General features: G+C 34.2%; 1 protein-coding gene across 1 annotated transcript in view; it reads left to right on the forward strand.

Moving 5' to 3' along the window:
* SPATA16 (spermatogenesis associated 16) overlaps window positions 1-22925 on the forward strand; it is a 262274-nt gene that overhangs the window by 82992 nt on the left and 156357 nt on the right. The window contains exon 3 of the mRNA XM_037988555.2: window positions 10462-10607. Coding sequence (XP_037844483.2) covers window positions 10462-10607 — 146 coding nt within the window. The remainder of the gene's footprint in view (window positions 1-10461; window positions 10608-22925) is intronic.

Genomic DNA, 22925 nt, shown 5'->3' on the forward strand with positions numbered 1-22925 from the left:
AAACAAAAACAAAGACATTAGTAAAAGAACGAAGAAAACAAAAACCGAAGGAAAGCAATAGAGGAAGGGAAAAAAAAAAGCCAAGATAAAACCCAAAACTAATGAATTAGAAAGCAGAATACAAGACTTAATCAATTAATCTAAGAGTTTGTTGTTTTTAGAGAAAGCACAATAATCAAACCTCCGGCAATTCTAGTAAAGAAATACAGTAAACAAAACTACAACGTGCTAAGAATGAGCCACAGGGGATGAACCACTAGCACACAGGCATTCGAAATGTTCTAAGAATATCATGTTCTCTACTGTAAAGACAGATTTTAAGATGTTAATAAAATCTATGATTTTCTAGAAAAATAAAAATAAACAAAATTAAGGCAAAATGTGGAAAACCTGAACAGAATGATTAAAAAGAAAAAAAGAAAGAGGTGAAGGGAGCAGGGCTTAGACCTTTTCAACTATTTTAGAATGTTTCGGAGTATTTAAAAAGATGGCAATCTTTCCAGTCTTTCCAGTTTGTGTTATAAAGCTAGCATAAGCCTGATAACAAAACATGATACATTTATAATAAATGACACATTTTTAAAAATTAATTATATATTCAGTAAATGAAAATAAGTGAAAAAATTTAGAACAGCCTAATTTAAAAGGAATAAAATGTATGAGCAAACAGTATACACATGGCCAATAAACATAGGAGACTGAGCTAGTAATTGATTTTGAGGTGAGGTTCCATTTTTGTCCATCTAATTATCAAAGAACAAATATAGTGAAACATTGCTAATATTTAGTGTAGGTACTAGTATACAGAAACAAGAACTTTTACCTTGTTGCAAAAGTATAAAACTTTTCTGGAGAGCACTTTTATGATGTATATTCTAAAGTATTAGTATTTTCTGGATTCGATTGTATACTCCTGACTCAGCAACTCCAATATGTAAGCATACATTATAACAGATAGAATATAACAATTTGAAAATGATCAAACCCGTGGGCAAGATGTATACACAAGGCTGTTCATTGTACATTATGTATGATACTGAGAGTTTTCAGTGTCACTAGAAAAACTTATCATTAGGGAAACCATTAAATGGAGATCTAATAAAATTATGCAGCCACTTATAATAATGATATATATATTTATTAATGTGAAAATGTTCATGATATATTCAGAGAAACAAACAGATTACATAGTAGTATGGATAACAATACCATCTTTGTAAATGGATGGAGATAGATATTCATATAGAAATAGTAACACTATAGATATAGATATATCCATGATAGTATCTAATGGTGGCCCCTTTTTAATAATAGAATTTTGAGTTTTTTTCTTTATAATTTCTGAATTGTCTAAATTCCTAACAGGTTGCTAGAGTTTTTTTCTCTATCTGTCATGAAGAACTAGTTCTACTTTGTTGTATTTCTGTCCCAATCTGTTGTGGACCAATACTTCGTTAAATATAGGAAAAAAGAATTACTAGGAAAAATGAAGTAAAAATAAAACATAAAAATACAAATTCTATTTTTTTATTATGAGATTTAATAGATGTAATGTTTTTCTGTTGCATTGCTATAAAAGTTTCTAAACGCTTACTCTGTTTTTGTACTTAATGTGGATCTGTAGTTCATGGAATGGCACTGTGTGGCTCTGGTGTGTGATTAAACGCACAGACTCTAGGGCCAGATGTTTGGGGAGAATCCCACATACTAACTTAACAGTATTTAAATGTTTGCATTTATTATCACTAGCATTGGCTTATAAAATGAACTATAAAGTAAATAATGAAAATAAAGTGAATGATACAGCCAACAATCTTGAAACACTCTCCTGAAATACGGAGGTGAAAAAAATCAGAGATCCTAATAGATAGGAATAATAAAGGTGAAAGATGCAGCTTAAGAATTATTTTCTTAAGAAAGAAAACACTATAGGCCAGCTACAGTGGCTCACGCCTGTAATCCCAGCACTTTGGGAGGCCAAGGCGGGTCAAGAGATCAGGCGATCGAGACCATCCTGGCTAACACGGTGAAACCCCGTCTTTACTAAAAAATACAAAAAAAAAAAATTATCCAGGCAGTGTGGCGGCGAGCACCTGTAGTCCCAGCTACTCGGGAGGTTGAGGCAGAAGAATGGCATGAACCCAGGAGGCGGAGCTTGCAGTGAGTCAAGATATTGCCACTGCACTCCAGCCTGGGCCACAGAGCTAGACTGTCCCAAGAAAAAAAAAAAGAAAGAAAAAGAAAATACTATAGTTGAAATGTAACTGAAGAAAACTTTTCTAAGTTAGAAAAATAAATACATGAGTATGCAAACACAGAAGTTATCTTTTTTCAGGCAAAATACATGAAAATAGAACATATGTGGACTCCCGGTAGTAGTAATTTTGAGTTATAAAAAGAAAAATAATACTACACATTTGGGAGAAAGAAAGAAACTTCAACATAAGAAGTTATTTTAAATTATGCCTGGTTTCATTTAAAAAGCATTTTTTTTTTCTTGTCTGCATGGGAAATGCCATAATGTAAATGGCGGTCTATGTATTTACAGAAAAAATGATTATGTCCCAAAAAAAGACATTTTTGTTTGTTTGTTTGTTTGAGACGGAGTCTCACTCTGTTGCCCAGGCTGGAGTGCGATGGCACGATCTCAGCTCACTGCAACCTCTGCCTCCCGGGTTGAAGAGATTCTCCTGCCTCAGCCTCCCTAGTAGTTGGGGTTATAGGCTCCCACCACCACTCCCAGCTAATTTTTTGTATTTTTAGTAGAGATGGGGTTTTACTATGTTGGCCAGGCTGGTCTTGAACTCCTGACCTCAGGCGATCCACCCACCTCGGCCTCCCAAAGTGCAGAGATTACAGGTATGAGCCACTGTGCCTGGCATTTCTTACATGTCAGCAAAATACATTCTTAGCTATTCATGAGCTTAGAAAAGTTACCATCCACATTTGCTCTTTTTGAAAACAATTACTTGTAAATAAGTGCTAACAAACTAAAAGATCATTAAGAAAAATGAAAACAAAAATGACAAAGTCGTTACACAGAAGTACTTGCCAATTTCCTTCTATGAATATCACTAAACACAATCCTCATCTTATAGCAAATGTCCTAAAACAACAGACATCATAATGAAGATGTGGAGGGGCTGATGTACCCTTCTATAACGGCTTGTGAATGAAACGTCAAAACAAACTTCATTATGAGTTGTCCTGTTTTTTTTTTTTTTGAGATGGAGTTTCACTCTTGTTGCCCAGGCTGGAGTGCAATGGCACGATCTTAGCTCACTGCAACCTCCGCCTCCCGGGTTCAAGCCATTCTCCGGCCTCAGCCTCCTGAGTACCTGCGATTAGGTGCGCGCCACCATGCCTGGCTAATTTTTGTATTTTTAGTAGAGACAGGGTTTCGCCGTGTTGGTCAGGCTGGTCTCGAACTCTTGACCTTGTGATCTGCCCTCCTCAGCCTCCGAAACTGCTGGGATTACAGGCATGAGCCACCATGCCTGGCCCATTATGAGTTGTTACTCCTCATTATAGAAATCTATCTAAAACTTAACACAGTAAAACCTTACGGAAAATTCCTTCCTTTAGATATGATTTATCCTGTCATCCAAAACCCCAGTTAAACATGATTAAAATTGTCCTGAATAAAACAAAGGAAGGAATAAAATTAAGTACATCTAACTTTTAACATTATTATTTTTAATTAAATTTTACTTTAAGATAATTGTAGATTCATAGGCAGTTGTAATACAGAGAGATCTCATGTACCGTTTATGCAGTTTCTCCCAGAGGCAATATCTTGCAGAACTAGAATATTAACACCAAGGCAATCCACTAATCTTAAGATTTTTTGTTTTACTTGAACTTTCGCTTGTGGACATGTGTGCGTGTCTTATGTCTGTGCAATTTTATGACATGTAAATCTGCATATCCACCTACTAAATTCAAGATACATTACAGTTCCCTCACTACAGGATTCATTTTTGTTGACTTTTGTAAACACAACACTTATGCATTCCCTAGTTCCTCATTATCACTAATCTGTTCTCCATTCCTATGATTGTGTCACATAATCATATTTTATGTAACAGTTTGAGATCAGATTTTTTTACTCAGCATATTCCCTAGAGATTCATTCAAGTCATTGCATGGATCAATAGTTGGTGCCTTCTCACAGCAAAGTAGTGTTCTTAGTATGGATGTACCAGTTTGTTGAATAATTCACCCATTGAAGGATATCTAGATCACTTACAGCTTGGGACTATTATAAATGAAGTTGCTATGAACATTCTTGTACAGATTTTTGTGTGAACATAAGAATTTCTCTGGAATAAGCGCTCTGGAGTGGAACTGTTGAGTTGTATAAATGACTTAAAAACTGTGTTCTCCATATTGCTTTCTCTAGTGGCTGTACCATTTCACACTACTATCAGCAATGTAGGATGGAGCAATCCATTTTCTCAACATTCTCAGTTTTTGATGTTGCCACTATCGTTTTATTTTAGCCATTGTGTAGGTGTGCAGTGATACCTCATTGTAGTTTCAATTTGCATTTCTCTAATGAATAATGATGTCAAACATATTTTTATGTGTTTATTTGCATATGTATGAAATGGTTTTTCATGTCTTTTGTTCACTTTCAAATTAGATTATTTTGGGGATTTTTACCATTGAGTTTTTATTCCATTAGAGTCAGAGAACATGCTCTGAATTATTTCAGTTTTCTCATTGTGTTGAGGTTTGTTTTATAGCCCAGGATACGGTCTATATTGGTGAATTTTCTACGGGCATGTAAGAAAAATGTGTATTCTTCTAGTGAGTGGAATGTTTTACATATGTGTTTTCTTTCTTTTTTCTTTATTTCTTCTTAAAAAAAAAAGGATACATGTGCAGAAAGTTCAGGGTTTTTGCATACGTGTACGTGTGCCATGGTGGTTTGCTGCACCTGTTGACATGTCCGCTAAGTTCCCTCCCCTCAAAGCCCACCCCTCAATAGACCCTGGTGTGTGTTGTTCCCCTTTCTGCGTCCATGAGTTCTCAGTGTTCGACTCCCATTTATGAGTGAGAATATGCGGCGTTTAGTTTTCTGTTCCTATGTTAGTTTGCTGAGGGTGATGGCTTCCAGCTTCATCCATGTCCCTGCAAAGGACACGGTCTCGTTCCTTCTACGGTTGCATAGTATTCCATGGTGTATATGTACCACATTTTCTTTATCCAGTCTATCACAGACAGGTATTTGGGTTGGTTCCATGTCTTTGCTATTGCAAATTGTGCTATAATAAGCATACGTGTGCATGTGTCTTTATAGCAGAATAATTTATATTCCTTTGGGTATATACCAGGTAATGGGATTGCTGGGTCCTGTGTTTTTTATTCCTATGTATAATGTATATATGCATGTATGTCAGTTACATCCTGTTAGTTGATTATGTTGTTCAGATCTATCTTTACTGGTTTTCTTTCTAATATTTCTGTCATTTGCTGAGAGGGGAATATTGAAATCTTCAACTATAATTGTAACATGTAATATAATTATAATTAACATGCTTTTATTTACCAACTTAAAAAAAAGCAGAGCATATGAAAAAGCAGTGTAAAAATTATGTAATATATCTTCTATTATGACACAAAAACACAAAATGTGTAGAAAGAAATATGGTGAAAATTAATGGTAATTATATATATGGTGATAGGGTTATGGATAACTTTTTCCCCATCTTTAGATTTTTTTATAATTTCCAAAAACCTTACAAATTACCAATTGATGATTATATATATCCTTATTTGTAGACATTTGATGACTCAAACAGTTCCATGCTTTTCCAGATTTATAGTTATCTTCTAAATTGTCAGGGATCACTGAAAATTTTATTCCAGGATACAGTGAGGAAACACTCATCAGGCAGAATTTTAATAAAGGAGAAACTATTAGCAATATTAATCTGGATAATGATGATCCTAATTAAAGAAAAATGTGTGGTTGCGTTTTTAAGAATGTGGCTCACCATATATTATTTAATATTATTTCTGCAACTAATGTAGTTTATGTTATTTGTATCTGTTTTTAAACAAACCTTGAAATCCCTTTGTGCACAATTCTAAAAGCTAGATATTTATTTCTTAAAAGAACTTTGAGAAACCTTATTAAAATTGGAGCTTATGATTCCAATTTAGTACTGACATTTCCCATTATTATTATTATTATTATTATTATTATTATTATTTGAGACTGAGTCTCAGTCTGTCACCCAGGCTGGAGTGCAGTGGTGCAATCTTGGCTCATTGCAAACTCTGCCTCCTGGGTTCAATCAACTCTCCTGCTTCATCCTCCCTAGTAGCTGGGAATACAGGTGCCCACCACCATGCCTAGCTAATTTTTTATTTTTAATACATATGGGGTTTCGCCATGTTGGCCAAGCTGGTCTCAATCTCCTGACCTCAGGTGATCCGCCTGCCTCGGCCTCCCAAAGTGCAGGTATTACAGCATGAGCCACCGTGCCAGGCCTGAAATTTCATTTTTAATATCTAGGTTCTTATCAAAACAACAGCTATACTCATAAGAATTTAGACTGCATTTTTCCCTTAAATATTGACTTTTAATTTGTCCATACTGTATTCAAAAATATTTTAGGGTTTCTTTTGAAATAAAAAGTTAACTCCTAACTTAATTTTTCCTAATTAAAAGTCTTCTCGGTGATATACTACTTCAGATAATTTAAAAGTTTTTATTCTTTATCTCCATGACTTATTACACCAAAGATTTAAATTATACATTTCTAGACAAATACTCTTTGTTTTAAGGTGAACAAAGTCGCCCTTCCTAGATTTAAATAAATTCACACCACATTAAATGTCTTCATCTTCTGGAGAATTAACTGCTCAGTCTATACAAATGTCTATATAGAAATTTTAAAATTTAGTAAAATATCTGAAATGTGTTTCATGGTTCTGATGCCAACATTTTGTCTACATGTACCTATAACTCTACCTCTAACTTCAACACATTTTTTTAACAGTTTACCTTATTGCAAAGCTTAATTCAAAGATGTGCTACTTTGGAAGAGAATAAATAAAGCAATCTTCGATACGGTCAGTAAAATTCTCAATCTTACAATACTTGATTGGTAAAGCAAGAATTCAACGAACATACATGAAGTCTACCCAGCAGGCTGCCTATTTTCTGATTTTAACGTGAACTGAAGAATTATCCTTATCTTTCACTGCTGTCTTTCAGCTTGGTTTCATGAAGTATTCTCATTAGTGTGTTAAGATAGATGATTTTTATTTCTTTTCTTGCCTTGAATCTTATACAAGTAAAGACTTTTCACTTCTCTCAGTGTTTATAGACAAAGCCTTTACAGTTATGAAATCTGAAGGTGGCTTCCTCCTGCCTGCCATGAAAAACCTGCATGTCCTCATGGAAACTACTCACTGAATGACTTCCACATTATCCCATTAAAAGTGGTTGGGGCGCCGTGGCTCACGCCTGTAATCCCAGCACTTTGGGAGACCGAGGCGGGTGGATAACCTGAGGTCAGGAGTTTGAGACCAGACTGGCCATCATAGTGAAACCCTGTCTCTACTGAAAATACAAAATTAGCCGAATGTGGTGGCATACCCCTGTAGTCCTAGCTACTTGGGAGGCTGAGACAGGAGAATCGCTTGAACCCGGGAGGCGGAGGCTGAAGTGAGCCAAGATGGCGCCACTGCACTCCAGCCTGAGCAAGACAGAGTGAGACTCTGTCTCACAAGAGAAAAAAAAAAAAGTGTGCCGAAAGGGAGGCTCTTCCGCGCCATCACATCAGAGAGAAACAAGGATAGGAAGGGGCAAAGACCACAAGACATCTTGTCTCTTTTTTAAGATTTTATGTGAAGAGGAGATTTGAGTATTTAAAATTTGAGGAAATAAAGGCTGATTTCATTTAAAGATAAAATTAATTGAGCCAAGCGCAGTGGCTCATGCCTGTAATCCCAGCACTTTGGAAGGCTGAGGCGAGCAGATTACTTGAGGTCAGGAGTTCGAGACCCAGCCTGGCCAAAATGGTGAAATCCCGTCTGTACTAAAAATACAAAAATTGGCCGGGCGCGGTGGCTCACCCTTGTAATCCCAGAACTTTGGGAGGCCAAGGTGGGCGGATCACGAGGTCAGAAGACCGAGCTCATCCTGGCTCACACGGTGAAATCCCGTCTCTACTACAAATACAAAAAATTAGCCAGGCTTGGTGGCACGTGCCTGTAATCTCAGCTACTCTGGAGGCTGAGGCAGGAGAATCACTTGAACCTGGGAGGCGCAGGTTGCTGTGAGCAGAGGTCGCGCCACTGCACGCCAGCCTGAGAGACAGAGCCAGACTGTCTTTAAAAAAATAAAAATAAAAAAAAAAAAGGTAGATAAAATTAATTGAGAAGATCTGGAATGTTAATATAAGATACTGATAAATAAAACTACACAATTTCTACTAATTTTGTTTTTTTATTTATTTGTGTTTTTATAGTCATGTTGTAAAAAAATCTTTCTTTCATGGAAAACTCTGTTTAGGTATTTCTGGATCCTGACAGAAGAAAGGAGATGCTATCTCAAATTGACATCTTCAAACTATCATGCTTTGTAAAATTATGTTTTAAAACCTGTTTACAGCCACACTTGACACTTCTGAGGTCAGATTCTCTAGAATAATTACTAAATCTGGGTTAAATATTTTCTCTCTTTCATTACCAATTTTATCAGGTGACCTTTATGAAGCATCCAAACTTAGCATTGACTAAGGCCATTTCCAGTGTATTTTCCACAAATAGTCTTTGCTAATTTTTTTCAAAATAATTGAGAGAAGTGTTTTATGTATTCTGAGAGCCTTTACAAAACATGAGGAAAAGTTGACACTTTTCCAAAAAATTATTTGTGGGTGGAATCCCTACATTTTATCATGTGTATATTATTACTACCAGAAAAGGAGTAATAGCTTAAATATCTAAATATTTATTATAATTAATAATAAAAAGATTTACTTGTCAATAGAAATAGGTAAGGAATAAGAAAGGGGAATTTATATAGAGCTAAAAATAGACAAGATTTATGAAAAAATCCTAATCAATTCAAATTAAAATGTAAAGAGAGCAATTTTGTCTGGTATATAGTAGATGCTCAGTAAGTATTTTTTACTAAATGAAGAAAGTAACATATTTCATTCATCCAACTGACAAAGGGTTTTAAAAATAATATGAATCTCCAGGATTAATAAGATATCCAAGCAAAATAAAACAGCATTAGGTAACTACCAATTCAGACTGTGGATATTGGACATCTAGATTCTAGATTTTTTTTAGCCTTTAGTCTTTTTTTAGCCTTTAGTAAGAAAGTAAGTGCATTTTAAGACACAATATAGCCACATTCAAATAACAAACTGCATTTAAAAAATGACAATAACATTAATATAAATGGCAAAACTATCTCAAGACTTAACCTATAAAAGAAAATTTATTTTAAACTATGTCATTTAAGCAAACAGGATTTAAAATACAAGAAATTTTATGCTAAAGGATATATAAATAAGTATTAACTGCAAATACTACTATCTCTGGCAAGAACATTTCCCCCAGTATATGCACAGATGGAGGTAGAAAAGAGCAAAGAAGGCGATATCCTGAGTAAGGTCACTGAAAATAGATAGGACTTCTTTTCCATCAGTCTTAATTCCAAAGAACAGTAGAAAACTCCGAGGGGAAAAAAAAGTGCTGATCTTCCCTTGTCATATTATTGACACTTCGTAATGTTTGGGGATCTCCAAAAAAATTAATTATTTTCTTTCTCTAGAGTTCATCTATGATGCCCAGAAACCATTGACTTCCTGGAACTTTTATTAAGAATTCATATTCTTGCCATGCTTTTCAGATACTGTGTCTTCTGCCAATAAATTCTAATAAATTTTCACTTCTTTTCTTTCAATAACATACTAGAGAATATGATTCAGACTCAAATTAATCACCGATCATGTTAATGGCTCCTAGGAGTTTACTTCCGATACCTCTTGTTATATTAAATCAAACTTGATAGTGTGCTAGATCATGGCTCAGCTGGGTTTTCATAAAAGCACTGGTATTTAATATGATTTATACCTGGCTTTCTGTTAATATCTTTGGTTATTGTGTGCTTTATTTTTAAAACAGACATTCTTAGCAACTGGCACTCCTTTAAAACCTATCATACTTTTAAAATATTTTACAGGAAGCATTTTACAGTAGAACATGTCCTTTATTTTATATTATAGTCACTTAATAGTGAACAGGAACAATTTATTTAATTTATAATCAAAATATTAATATTTTACTTGTGGTTTGGAAAAAGTATCATATATACCTTTAACATATATACAAAACATATATAAATAAAATGTACACGTGTTTTGTTTATTTAAAAGGTAAATTACATGAAAGATTATTAGGATGTTGAAAGTATTCTATTTTTTAAAGCTTTGCAGCAAAGGAGCAGTTCTGGGAGAACCATTTGATGCATCTGCGGAAGATATAGCAAGCGTGGCGAGTTTCATTGAGACAAAGCTTGTTACCTGTTATCTACGGATGAGGAAACCAGATCTTGCCCTGAATCATGCACACAGGTAAAATCATATACTAATAAGTGCAAGTAAATGCTGTTCATGCTAGTGAAGGGTACTATCTGAGCCTGCCTGATCACCTTCTATTTTATTTCAATTTAAAGAAGAAACAAACCACATTTATTTACTGCTTGGTTTATATCAAGTGAGGCAATCATGGAGACCACAAAAATCTCAAAACCTAATGGAAAAAATAGAGACACAAGAAACTATTCATAATGCAGGGCAAAGCTAAGAGGCAGACAACTGCAGAAGCAAATTGCTGTGGGAAGAAAGGAGGGAGAGAACAGGTAAATAAAGGAGGTGGTATTCAAAGGTAAGAAGGATTGTCAAAACTGCAGTTGTGGAATGGTAGAAGGGAATTCTGACTGTGAAGTATGAGCCAAGACTTGAAAGTTTATGGCTTATTTGGTGATCACATTAGCTGATTCAAAGGATCCTTTGGACAGCTTTCCAAAGGTATGAAATACTTTTTATCTCGGTCCTTAAAATTTTCTTTTTTATATTTCTATTCTTCTTTAGAAGTATGTATCTGTGTGTCCCTATATGACTTCCTAGAGTCCCCACAGTTACCCAGGCCTATCTTTTCTTCTATAAAAATGTACCTCTCCTAGAGGATGTGGAGAAATAGGAACACTTTTACACTGTTGGTGGGATTGTAAACTAGTTCAACCATTATGGAAAACAGTATGGCGATTCCTCAAGGATCTAGAACTAGATGTACCATATGACCCAGCCATCCCATTACTAGGTATATACCCAAAGGATTATAAATTATGCTGCTATAAAGACACATGCACACGTATGTTTATTGCAGCACTATTCACAATAGCAAAGACTTGGAATCAACCCAAATGTCCATCAGTGACAGATTGGATTAAGAAAATGTGGCACGTATACACTATGGAATACTATGCAGCCATAAAAAAGGATGAGTTTGTGTCCTTTGTAGGGACATGGATGCAGCTGGAAACCATCATTCTCAGCAAACTATCACAAGAACAGAAAACCAAACACCGCATGTTCTCACTCATAGGCGGGAACTGAACAATGAGATCACTTGGACTCGGGAAGGGGAACATCACACACCGGGGCCTATCATGGGGGGGGGGATGGGGGAGGGATTTCATTGGGAGTTATACCTGATGTAAATGACGAGTTGATGGGTGCAGCACACCAACATGGCACAAGTATACATATGTAGCAAACCTGCACGTTGTGCACATGTACCCTACAACTTGAAGTTTAATAATAATAAATAAATTTAAAAAAAAAAAAAATTCCACAAAAAAAAAAAAAAATGTACCTCTCCTATATTTTATGTTTTAGGGGTCTTTCTCGTGCGTGATAATCAGTTTTAACCTGCAGCAAAGATAAAGAGATTATATTATGCCTTTCAACAGCCTCTTTCCTTGAAATTGTGATGACTCTATCCCTCCCTGTCTGACTTTGAGCAATTTACCTAGAACTCTTGTGTTGTTCATTTTCTCATCTCACTTCCTGTACTTCTTTTGGATACAAATGACAAACTAATATCAAAATGAAAATATAATTTCTGCTCTCTTAATAACCAACTGGGGAACATGATTATCAGTTATATTAAGACTAATTTGTAAATGGGAGATTTATTAGCACGGTAAAAGTCATTTACAAATTCACATCCACTAGGATGTAAAAGTTGTTTCTACCCAAGATTTTTCACAGCCCTAGTAGTGAACTTAAACTTGACCTCAAGAACCTACAGACAACAAAATCACTTTGAAATTCACAAGACAACCCGTTTGAAAGCCATTCTCCCTCTTAAGTAAACTACAAAACCTAGAGGCAGATTCCCTTTGACATTAAAAGAAAATTTTAATCCCTATATTATCTGGAAATATTTTATGCAACCATAGTTTTCAAAAAACATCAAGATATATGGTCGGTCACAGAATTTTGTTCTATTTCCATTTGAAATAAGAAATATTGGAAAGGTAATGTGAATTTCAGTATGTCAAAATATTGCAACTTCTGGGCTACCTGGGTGATTTGTGGGAAAAATATTTGTGAACTATTTACAGACTAAAAAAATATTCGATCATGCAAAGGAAAAGAACATAAATAAGTAAAAATTTTAAACTTAGAAATAAACATTTGCAAGCTATTTACAGACGTCAAAATATTCATAAAATCCAAAGGCATGCATAAACAATAATATATTGAGATGCACTGAAAGTAATCATACTTCACCTTCTCCATGGTTATAATCATACATAAAAAGGGCCACCTATATGGCCTACATTTTAAAGGAAATATTTCTTGGATATCAGAATAGCTTGATGAATTTTTGAATCATATTTAATAATAAAAGGGTTCCAAATGGCATGGTCATGTCAAAATGTAATTAATTCATTGTTGTTAAAAGTAAGTAACAGTCTCTGGTAAGTAAGAATTCAGTAAAAAAAAAAAAAAAAAAAAAAAAAAGTAATGAGAACGAAAGATCAAAAATTCCACTGTAATCCAAATATAAGAACCACAAGATGCTGCAGTTCCTGAAAATGCAAAAATCAGCTTCGGTAGGTTCACTATTTAGAATTAGAAAATTTCTGCTTTGAAACTAAGAGTGCTTTTTCAATACCTTGAAAATTACTGAATTGAATGTATTTAACAGTGAATAGTAAAATTATCTTTCCTATTATATTAGAATTAACTTTTGTAAAATAATTTTTGCTGCTGTTCCTAAGTTGAACATTAAGTAGGAAATGTAAATCAATAAAGGTTAAACAGTCGATTCATACAATTAATAATGCACCAAATGAAATAAATCATTTTGCTGGTATGGTCATAGTGCAGAACTGCGTAAGTCAGTACATATGATTTTAATATCAAAACATCTTGAAAGATCTTAGATTTTAAAACCATCTGAAATACAATCAACAAATGTGTTTTATAAAATAAGTTAATTAGGATATTTACTCTATAAATAGCTTACAACCATTAGTTATATACTCAATGCAGAATTCTGCTTTTGTATTATTATCACATTGTGAAAGTTGATACTAATCATGAATCAAAATTAAAATATTCCTTTTTTGCATTTATTTGCATTTGCTGAAGCATTTTCTCTTTAATTTTATGGAAATGTGAGGTCTACAGAATATTTTTAGGAGACTCGTTAATACAAAAATTAGCTTAAAAACTATCATGTAGTTTTGCTTCTGATAAAAATAAATGCATATTGTTTTGTTATAGAGAAGACTACAAGAACCATACATAACTTTATGGTTTTAAGATCAACAAAGATATGTTTTGAAATTAATCAGCTAAGCATTGCCATTTAAACTAAAATAGTCAACGATACAAAGACTCTGAAAACAACTATTATCAAAATGGCTCTTCTTTTTATTCATAACATATCCAAAGTGGCAAATATAAGTATTATTTTTTACTTCAACCAAAAGTAATGCTTAGACTCTCCTAATACATTAACTCTCTGCTCACTTCATTAAACCAGTGCCACTGTTTATCAGAAGATGTTTTGAACATTTCTAGAGACCAATTTGTAATTACTGCTTTCTTATCAAGATTAAAAATTCTGCTATGATTCTTTTCTTATTATATAAATATATTTTGATATACATACAATTTTGTTGCCACAAGGTGGCAGACAAGATGAAGTCTAAAGTACCAAACATGTAAGAAAAATCCCTGTTTTAAAAATTATTTTATAATAGTAGTATCTACATTCATTCATTCATTTTAAAAAACTTATGAAATATTTCCACCAAGAGCCTATTCCTGTGCTAGGCAGTAGAGAGACAGTTATAAATAGAAAATACATGATGCTTATACACCAGCAGAAGTAGCAAACAAAGTGTAAATAAATAAATAAATATTGGCATATATATAAGATGAAGAGTATGATAAATGCTGTGAAGAAAATCAATGTAAGTTATGTTGCAGAGGCAGCATAGTATATTTAGTCAGAGCACAAAGTCTAGAGTGTGACTGCCTAGGTTCAAATTATGTCTCCTCCACTCACTAGACTGAATTTAGTTTTCGATAAAACTAGGTTATAATAGTACTACTTCACAAGCACTATTTCACAAGGTTTTGTGAAAAATAATTATAAACCCATGAATTTTTTATTCTAACCATGACACAGATATTGGTACTGAATCTGCCTTCTTGCTGTAAACAACTGTAAAACTGAACAACATATAAGAGGCAACTGCTTTGAGGCCTTGGACAATGGTCAGAGCAGGACTGTGACCCCTGAAAGAAGGAAAATACACATGATGAGCCCCATAATCTTCTCAGCTTTTTGCTCGGTTTATTTTTCTGCCCTAGTTCAGGGACATGGATATCAAGTTAAACTGCAGTCTCACCAAACCTAAGAGGCCAAGATTAGAATAGCAAGGCTGCCAAGGAAGCTATAATTACAGGAAACATGGCCAAGAAAGAGGCAGTTGTGTGAAAGGGTGGAGAGACAGAAGTCTGCATGGGAATTTACTGTAAGTTCTTAGCCAAGATCTGTGCCATGCATGTGAGGAAAGAGATTCCATGTAGCAGAAATTGCCTGCCACAGAACTAAGTGCTAAATGGAAATACTTAGATGACCTACAGTGCTTGGAGATGTTGATGTTGGAGTACCAGGGTAAATAGACCTCACTAAGCACCTCAGGTACTCAGTTGAGCCCCAGAAAGATCTTACTGCAATAATTAGGACCATACCTACCAAAAGGACCGCATCTTAAGATTAAATTCAAAGACAAAATAGGCCTGTCCTAACAAAAAATACAACTAAGCTTCATAAGAACAAGAGTATCTGCCATTGCATTCTCTCACAGGGGGAAAAAAACAAAAACAAAAATGAAAAAACCTCAACATCCTAACATATTTTTCAGGAAATATGTCATAATCCAGATTCCCCACAAAGTCTCACCCAAAATATCCAGCATAAAGTTAAAAATTATCACACATGCAAAGAAGTAGGAAAATGAGACTTAAGACAATAAGTAGTCCATAGAAATAGACTTCAAGATGTAGAACCAGATATAGATCTTCAAGACCCAGATGTAGAACTGGCAAACAAGGATTTCAACAAACCTACGAAAATACGTTCAAGGATCTTAAGGTAAAAATAGTTATAATGAGGAGTGTAGAGATGAGAATTCCAACAAAGAAACAGAAGCTATAGGAAGAACCAAATGGAGATTTAGCATAAATGAATAAAATATCTGAAATTTAAAATACACTAATTTATTACTTTAACATCAGTTTGGAGAATGCTAAAGAAAAGACTAGTGAAGTTGAAGACAGACCAATAGAAATTACCCACTGTAAAGACAAGAGATAGATAATAAAATATTTTTTAAAAATTAATCAACGGCTCAGTGACCTGTCCTCAGGGATAGTAACAAGAAATCTAACATACATGTAATTGAAGTCTCAGAGAAAGAGGAAAGAGAAAATAGAATGCACTATACAATAAACATAAAAGGTTATTTTTAATTTTCACTTTTCCTATACTATTATCAAAGTAGATTTTAAGAGAAGGTGTACTACTAGAGATGAAAATAAGACTCAATTAAAATTTCAAAAATTTTAAAATCTTATAGAGCTTGTTCTCTAACCATAATGGAATTAAATTAGAAATCAGTTTAAGAGTAAGATTCCCAGAAAATCCCTCAAAATACTTGGAAATTAAACCATACCCATCTAAGTAACTCACGGATCAAAACATAAGAAAATTAAACAAACAAAGGCATAGATTTGAATCCCTGTTTTATCACTTACTAGCTTTGACTTTCATAATTAACTTCCCTTTACCTCTGTTTTCTCTTCTTTAAATATGAGTAAACTGCTTAAAAACATTCCTGAATCTCAAAACCTATCAGGCTTGTGTTTATTATAATCCCACCACCAAAAACAAATACAGGTAATTCTCATTGGTATTAGAAATAAGCTCTATATTTTCATAAAGGAGACTATTATTTTTTAAATACCCTTCTGCCTGTAATCCCAGCACTTTGGGAGGCCGAGGTGGGTGGATCACCTGAGGTCAGGAGTTTGAGACCAGACTGGCCAACATGATGAAACCCCATCTCTACTAAAAATACAAAATTAGCCAGGTGTGGTGGCACATGCCTGTAGTCCCAGCTGCTTGGGAGGCTGAGACAGGAGAATGGCTTGAACCCAGGAGGTAGAGACTATAGTGAGCTGAGATGGCGCCACTGCACTCTAGCCTGGGGGAAAATTCTGTCTCAAAAATAAATAAATAAATAAATAAAACACCCTTCTGGACATAACATACTCAATAAAGTAGACAATTAGAAAATTCCTATGAAAATACAACTTTTGGGATATCATCAATCACAATTTTGGGGATAATTATGGTCAAACATCATATTCACTTAAATCATTACAGATACTCATGAGTTTTAGAAAGAACTGATTCATAGCAGAAGTAATAGGAAATTTGCAAATTTCTTACAGATACCAAGAAATGAGATATTTTAAATACAATGCTCTCTTCCTTACCAGAACTAAGAGTTGAAAATTTGGCCACTAAAGGTAACACATAAATAACATTAGATAAAATAATTCTCATGACCTTGGATGAACTTAAACAAAACTATAAGATAGTAAAAGAATAGGGAACATTGCCGGTGCTAAAAACCATTGCTGGTGCCAGTTTCTTGATATGAACAAATGTATAGACTACTAAGTATTAGAGTTGATACCGCTTCTAGGGGACAATAATTGGGAACACAAAAGAAAAGGATGTAATCTTACCTACATATATGTCTTAACACCTCACAATGTCTTGCTTTGGGAAAACATATGAGTGGTTGTTTTGATGATATTGCCATTCATTTCTGAAAGACATTACATCATCCATACTCATTTTCATCAACCTTTAAAAGAAAGGCTCAACGAAGAGAATGTTTATTCTTACTTATCTCCTTCTCTGATTCATAGATTACTGATTGTTTCTTCCAAAAATGAAACAAACACAGTCTCTGTGTGTGTGCCCATGTGTGCATGAGTTTATGTTCGTATGGGCTTTCAAATGTGAAGAAAATAAAAGAAAATCCCGGCATTGCTATTTTAAAAGCATTCCTGAATCTGGTTGGTCTTTTTGCAAGTTAGGCAGTTTGCCTCCTTGAGAAGTCAGGAGAAATAAAAATGCTATATGGATCATTAGTACTTTATGTCTCTTGCTATTGTATTCCCATGAAAATAAATCCACCTATAAAAAGATGCTTTCTCTGAAGATCACATTAAACATTCCAACTCATCCTTTAAACCCTATAAAAATATAAAAAGGATGCTAATTTTTGTGAAAGGGCAAAGGTTATACTTCTTTTGTTTCTACTGTAGGGAACAACTATTATGCAACTCCTTTCTGCAGTGCAAAGATGACTACATCAAGAAGTAGTTCTCAAGCAGGAACAAGAACAAGCATTCATTGAACACCCACCATGTGGCAGGTGGAAACTGGGCCCTTCATAAGCTATCTCACTTAGTTCTTCCACTAACTTCCTGAGAAGATTTTCTTATTACCATTTCCCTGGCAAATAAACTACATCCCAGCAAACCTATGACATTATGGTCACTATTCCTCCTCCAAAAATTCTAGTTGTCATGTCATTTCATCGTGAAAATGATGAAAATCATACCACCTTTAAAATCTGGAGGACTTCCCTTGCAAGTTACAGTAGCATTGAGAAACACTAGACATTGTCTTTGAAATCATAGAACGCAGATTTCAGCTACCACTTCACTCACTGGGTTGTAAAGCCTTGCTTTTGTCATGTGTGATTTGTGAATAATAACATTTAGCAAGTCTATTTTACAATATTGACACAACACAACTTTTAAATCATGAGACTCTACTAACATACGTCCACTTTCTTTCCCTTTCTTATACCTGAAATCCTCCCTTTTCATTGTGATTAGCATATGAATTAGTAAAATAGCCTTGCAGGGTAAATACATAGACTGACTTGTATAAAAAGTAAGAAAAATGGTAATGAGGATTAAAGTAAATAAATTCCAGAAAATAATTAAATATAACTATATATTATCCAAATAAAAATGGCTGTTTCTAAGGGTCATCATTTGTTTCTCTTTATATGAATACAAGAAACAGGATCCGGATGGCTAAGACATCTAATTAGGGGTTTCTTTACTAAAGAAGAAAAGGAAGAGGAAGAAGAGAAGAAGGAGGTCAGGAGGTGGAGGAGGAAGACAACAATGACTATGTATAATAAGAAAGGAAAATGTAAAGACATAGTAAAGACAGAGAAAAACAGATTAGGCCCCTCTTGAGCTTTTAATCACAGGCATGTTCTGAAGGTGAATCAGATTCCCTGAGGAGCCTTCCAAATTGCACAAGATGTGACAAAGGGATCATATTCTGTTTATTTTAAATACACTCACCACCTTTTAAATGCATCTATTGATCATTTTTTTATTTTAACATAGCTTGCAATTATTAATTAAAATAGCTCTGCCTACAGCGCTCCTGTATTGCCTCTATGACACTTTCCCATGCCTACCACAGCTCTTCACCCAGACATTTTATATTCAAGTTGACAGCAGTTTAGTTTATAATCATCTTGCTTGATGTTTTCTTTCTCATCTTGGTTTTCACTCTTTCTCTTCTTAAAATTTAACCTCATCTTATCCCTGAGGTCGGTGCCCACTTGGCATTTATCTTTCCCATTTACTCATGAATATGAAAATAGCTTATAAATGAGGAAACAATATATGCACTTAATGGAGTAGTATTGTTATGAAACAATGCATCCGTCGTTGGGGGACTCTTTAGAATGTGAATCTACTAGTTATTATTGATCTGTTCTTTGCTTTTGACTTCCATGCGGTCCTCAGAAAACAGATTATGGTGTGCTAATGCACAGCTCCCATGCTGAGGACTGCCTTCGGGAGATGTTCATTTTGATACTTGAAGCTGGCAAGAAGGCTGCACGGGTACTCCTTGTGAGTGGGTTTATTCATGTTATTTTAGGATGATTCTTTTATATTTGTTTTTCACTTTCTAATATATCAGCTCTAAAATCCATTCTAATGAGTTGAACAAGTCATTTAGCCTTTCTGCAAACTCTTCCTCTGTAATTCTCACTGGGGCATTAAAAACATTCATGTACTTAAGATTTTAAAAGTTCTAAAACATGTAAGTGGTATGTCCTGGGGTTTTAAAAAAAAAAAAAAAAAAGTTCTAGATTGTCAAGGATTAACTCTATAATTACAAATAAAGAGAGAAGTTGTAAGATTCCTTGTACTACAGGGAAACAAACTTCAGAAATCAAAGGCCTGAATTTGAATCCGTGCAAAATTGCTGACGAGCCTTGACTTTCTCTAGTCACATAATCGCCCTTAGCCTCAATTTCTGGATTTCTAAACGTAAGATCATGACAATATCTTCCTCAACACTTGTGAAAGGGGTCAGATGATATTACAGATGTGAAAATGTTTTACAAATGGAAAATTTCTGCACAAATTTCATCCTTAATATCACCTTTGTGACATTTCAAACACCTCAGGTGACCAGCCTGAAATTTTACAAGTCTAGAATCACGAACTTCTTTTCCTGAGCACATTTGCTCTATTTAGCACAGTGAGTGGCTGGTCTATTTAATGCTTATCAACAAGGAGAAAACTATTTTGATGGTCCCCATGGGGACATGACTGTTTTTAGCCTCCCAATTTGTTGCCTCTACATGCAAAATATTTCCAGACAAGTGGTGAAAAACTGAAATAGGTAAGGACCAACACTAAAACTGAGAAATTCTAGGGAAACATAGAGAGCTGATGAATACTAGATATCCAAAAATATTTTAAAAGATTAGCTTAGAGGAAAACTGGAAGACTATCCACATTTCCAAATTTAACCAGCACAGTTTTAAGGAACTAAAACTCATTCCCACCCAGGCTATACTGTAAAACTGATGTTTGTGTCTTGTTCTCAAGGCAACTTCCCTCAATGTTTTTTTGCTCTAATAGTCTTTTCTGGGACATTTGGCGTGGAGAAGTCACTATATAGGCTATTACATACAAGGTTACAAGTAGCAAGAGACAAATCAGTCTTTATTGGAGATAAAAAAAAAAAAAAAAAAGACTCAGATGCCAACCCCTAATCATTTTATAACTCTTGCCAGCCTATGCCTGATATTTAAAATTTTCTCTCTTCCTTTCCAGATAGAAATCCCTTGTTGAATATGCATGACTCACTCTCATGCTAGTAGTTTACCTTTGAAGAGCGGATGACCTTACAAACAGACACCACTCTGCTATCCCTTTGACTTTTCACATTTCAATAATGTGTATTTTATAGATACGAATATTTTTTAGGATATTCCATACATATTCTACATTACTGACAACATAGCATTAGCCTTAACAGGCATTTTGCAAATCCTGTGGTTATACTGTTATTGCTGTATTTCCTCAAACCATTCCTCATTTTCTTTTCTGTTGCTATGGCAAGAATTCCTCATATTCATCCTCTCTTGGGCTTGTGACCTTTTCTCATTTCTTGTTGAAGTCTGAAGAGCAGCCATATGTTAAGTTATAACACCTTTAGTTTGAGAAGAAATGTCTCCTTGGTGGCACTGTCTATAACTTTGCTCACAGGTTATAGATATGACATACACCTTTCTTATGATTCTTTCTCACTGGGGAAAGTGCAGACCATGTACCTTTCCTGGCTCACCTAGGCAAAATAATTTTGTAATTGGATAGAAATATTCTTATGTTATTACCAGTTATTAAACTTTTACTAGCAAATATGACCTTGACACGGAAGACAGTTGAATTCAAAGCAGTGTTTGATTTTTGAATGCTTAACAATGAGAAATTAGCAGATGAAAGAAATATATACTTTACTCTACACTTAACCTTATTATTTTGCTTTGTTTTTAGACTTCTAGTTCCTATAAGTTTTCCTTGTGGAATCTGTTCAACACATACAGACTCTGGGAAAGTAGTTATTGGTTTTTGTGGAAAGAAAATAATGTGAAAATAACATCGAGAAGTCACATGTATGTACCCAAAAAAGGCAGAGAGGGTATTTTCATCTTAGGAAGGAGGGCAAAAGGATGGTGTAATATAATGCAAATTATCCAACAAGTATGTTCCATGTGCTTCTTCATTTTCATTCTTGTAGTTACAGCCTTCATCCAAATTTTGACTGTTTACTTATATAGTGATCCTCAAACTTGGAGGATTTTACCATATTTTTAAACATTATATAATTTTATATTTTAATGTTGTTAAATTTTTAAACATTATTAAAAATACCAAAGGGTTTTTGCTTATGTGAGTCTCATCTATAAATATTTGCCATATAGAAATGACAACTTAGAAATTAAAATATATTTATTTACTCATTCACTTCAAAATGATAATCCCATTACATGTTAATGTAAATAAATATTTTGTGAAAAAAATAACTGCAATATTTTTAAACATGCATGAAAGCAGTAACATTGTCTGACATTCTGCAAGAGTGATTTCATAAAAGGAAGCTGAGTGCTCATATCTGATCCTGCATTCAATCTATTATAATACGGTTGACATATATGAACAACATTCAATGTCACACAAGGTATGCAGCTAGGCAATGAAAGACAATTTGAATAGTCTTTTCAGATAATTTTGAATATTCTTCTTTGATACTACACCAAGACTTGACAAGTGGTAGTTTCTTAATGATTAATTGCAATATGGATTCTGAAACCATATCAATTCAACGTGGTACTCTGTAACATTAAAAGCCATTAGTTCATCTTATACTTTGATTGGATTGTTTATCCATTCATGAGTTAGTAATATCGCCTGTTGGTCATTTCGAAAATATGCAGATTTCCAAACGTTGACACATTTCATTATGCAAAACCAAATGTTTAAATCGCAATTGTTAATATCGCCAACCTCATCAGAAAATCTTTGAGCATTGGGTGACTGTCAAGCTCACAGTGACAGATGTAAGTTTTCCAAAATACTAATTTTTGCTTGAAAACTCAAACTTTTATCACTAGCAATATATACTGTCAGTTGTGTTCCTTTAAGTGTTCCTTTAAGTGACAGGCACACATTTCATTTTTTAGAAAATGTCTGCCAAATTTCAAGTCTGATAATCATAATTTGTTCATCATTCTTCCAAGAAAAATATAGTGTTCCATAAAAACAGTGGCTAAATCAGCTCACAAATATAAACAATGGCACAAGGGCAGAAGTGCTTCTCCCCAAGACAGCTATTATATTTTGGTATGCAGAAGAAGTGCTTGATGCATACTTCTTACATCATCCTAC

This window comes from Chlorocebus sabaeus, chromosome 15 (genome assembly GCF_047675955.1).
Source record: "Chlorocebus sabaeus isolate Y175 chromosome 15, mChlSab1.0.hap1, whole genome shotgun sequence".
Taxonomy (NCBI): domain Eukaryota; kingdom Metazoa; phylum Chordata; class Mammalia; order Primates; family Cercopithecidae; genus Chlorocebus; species Chlorocebus sabaeus.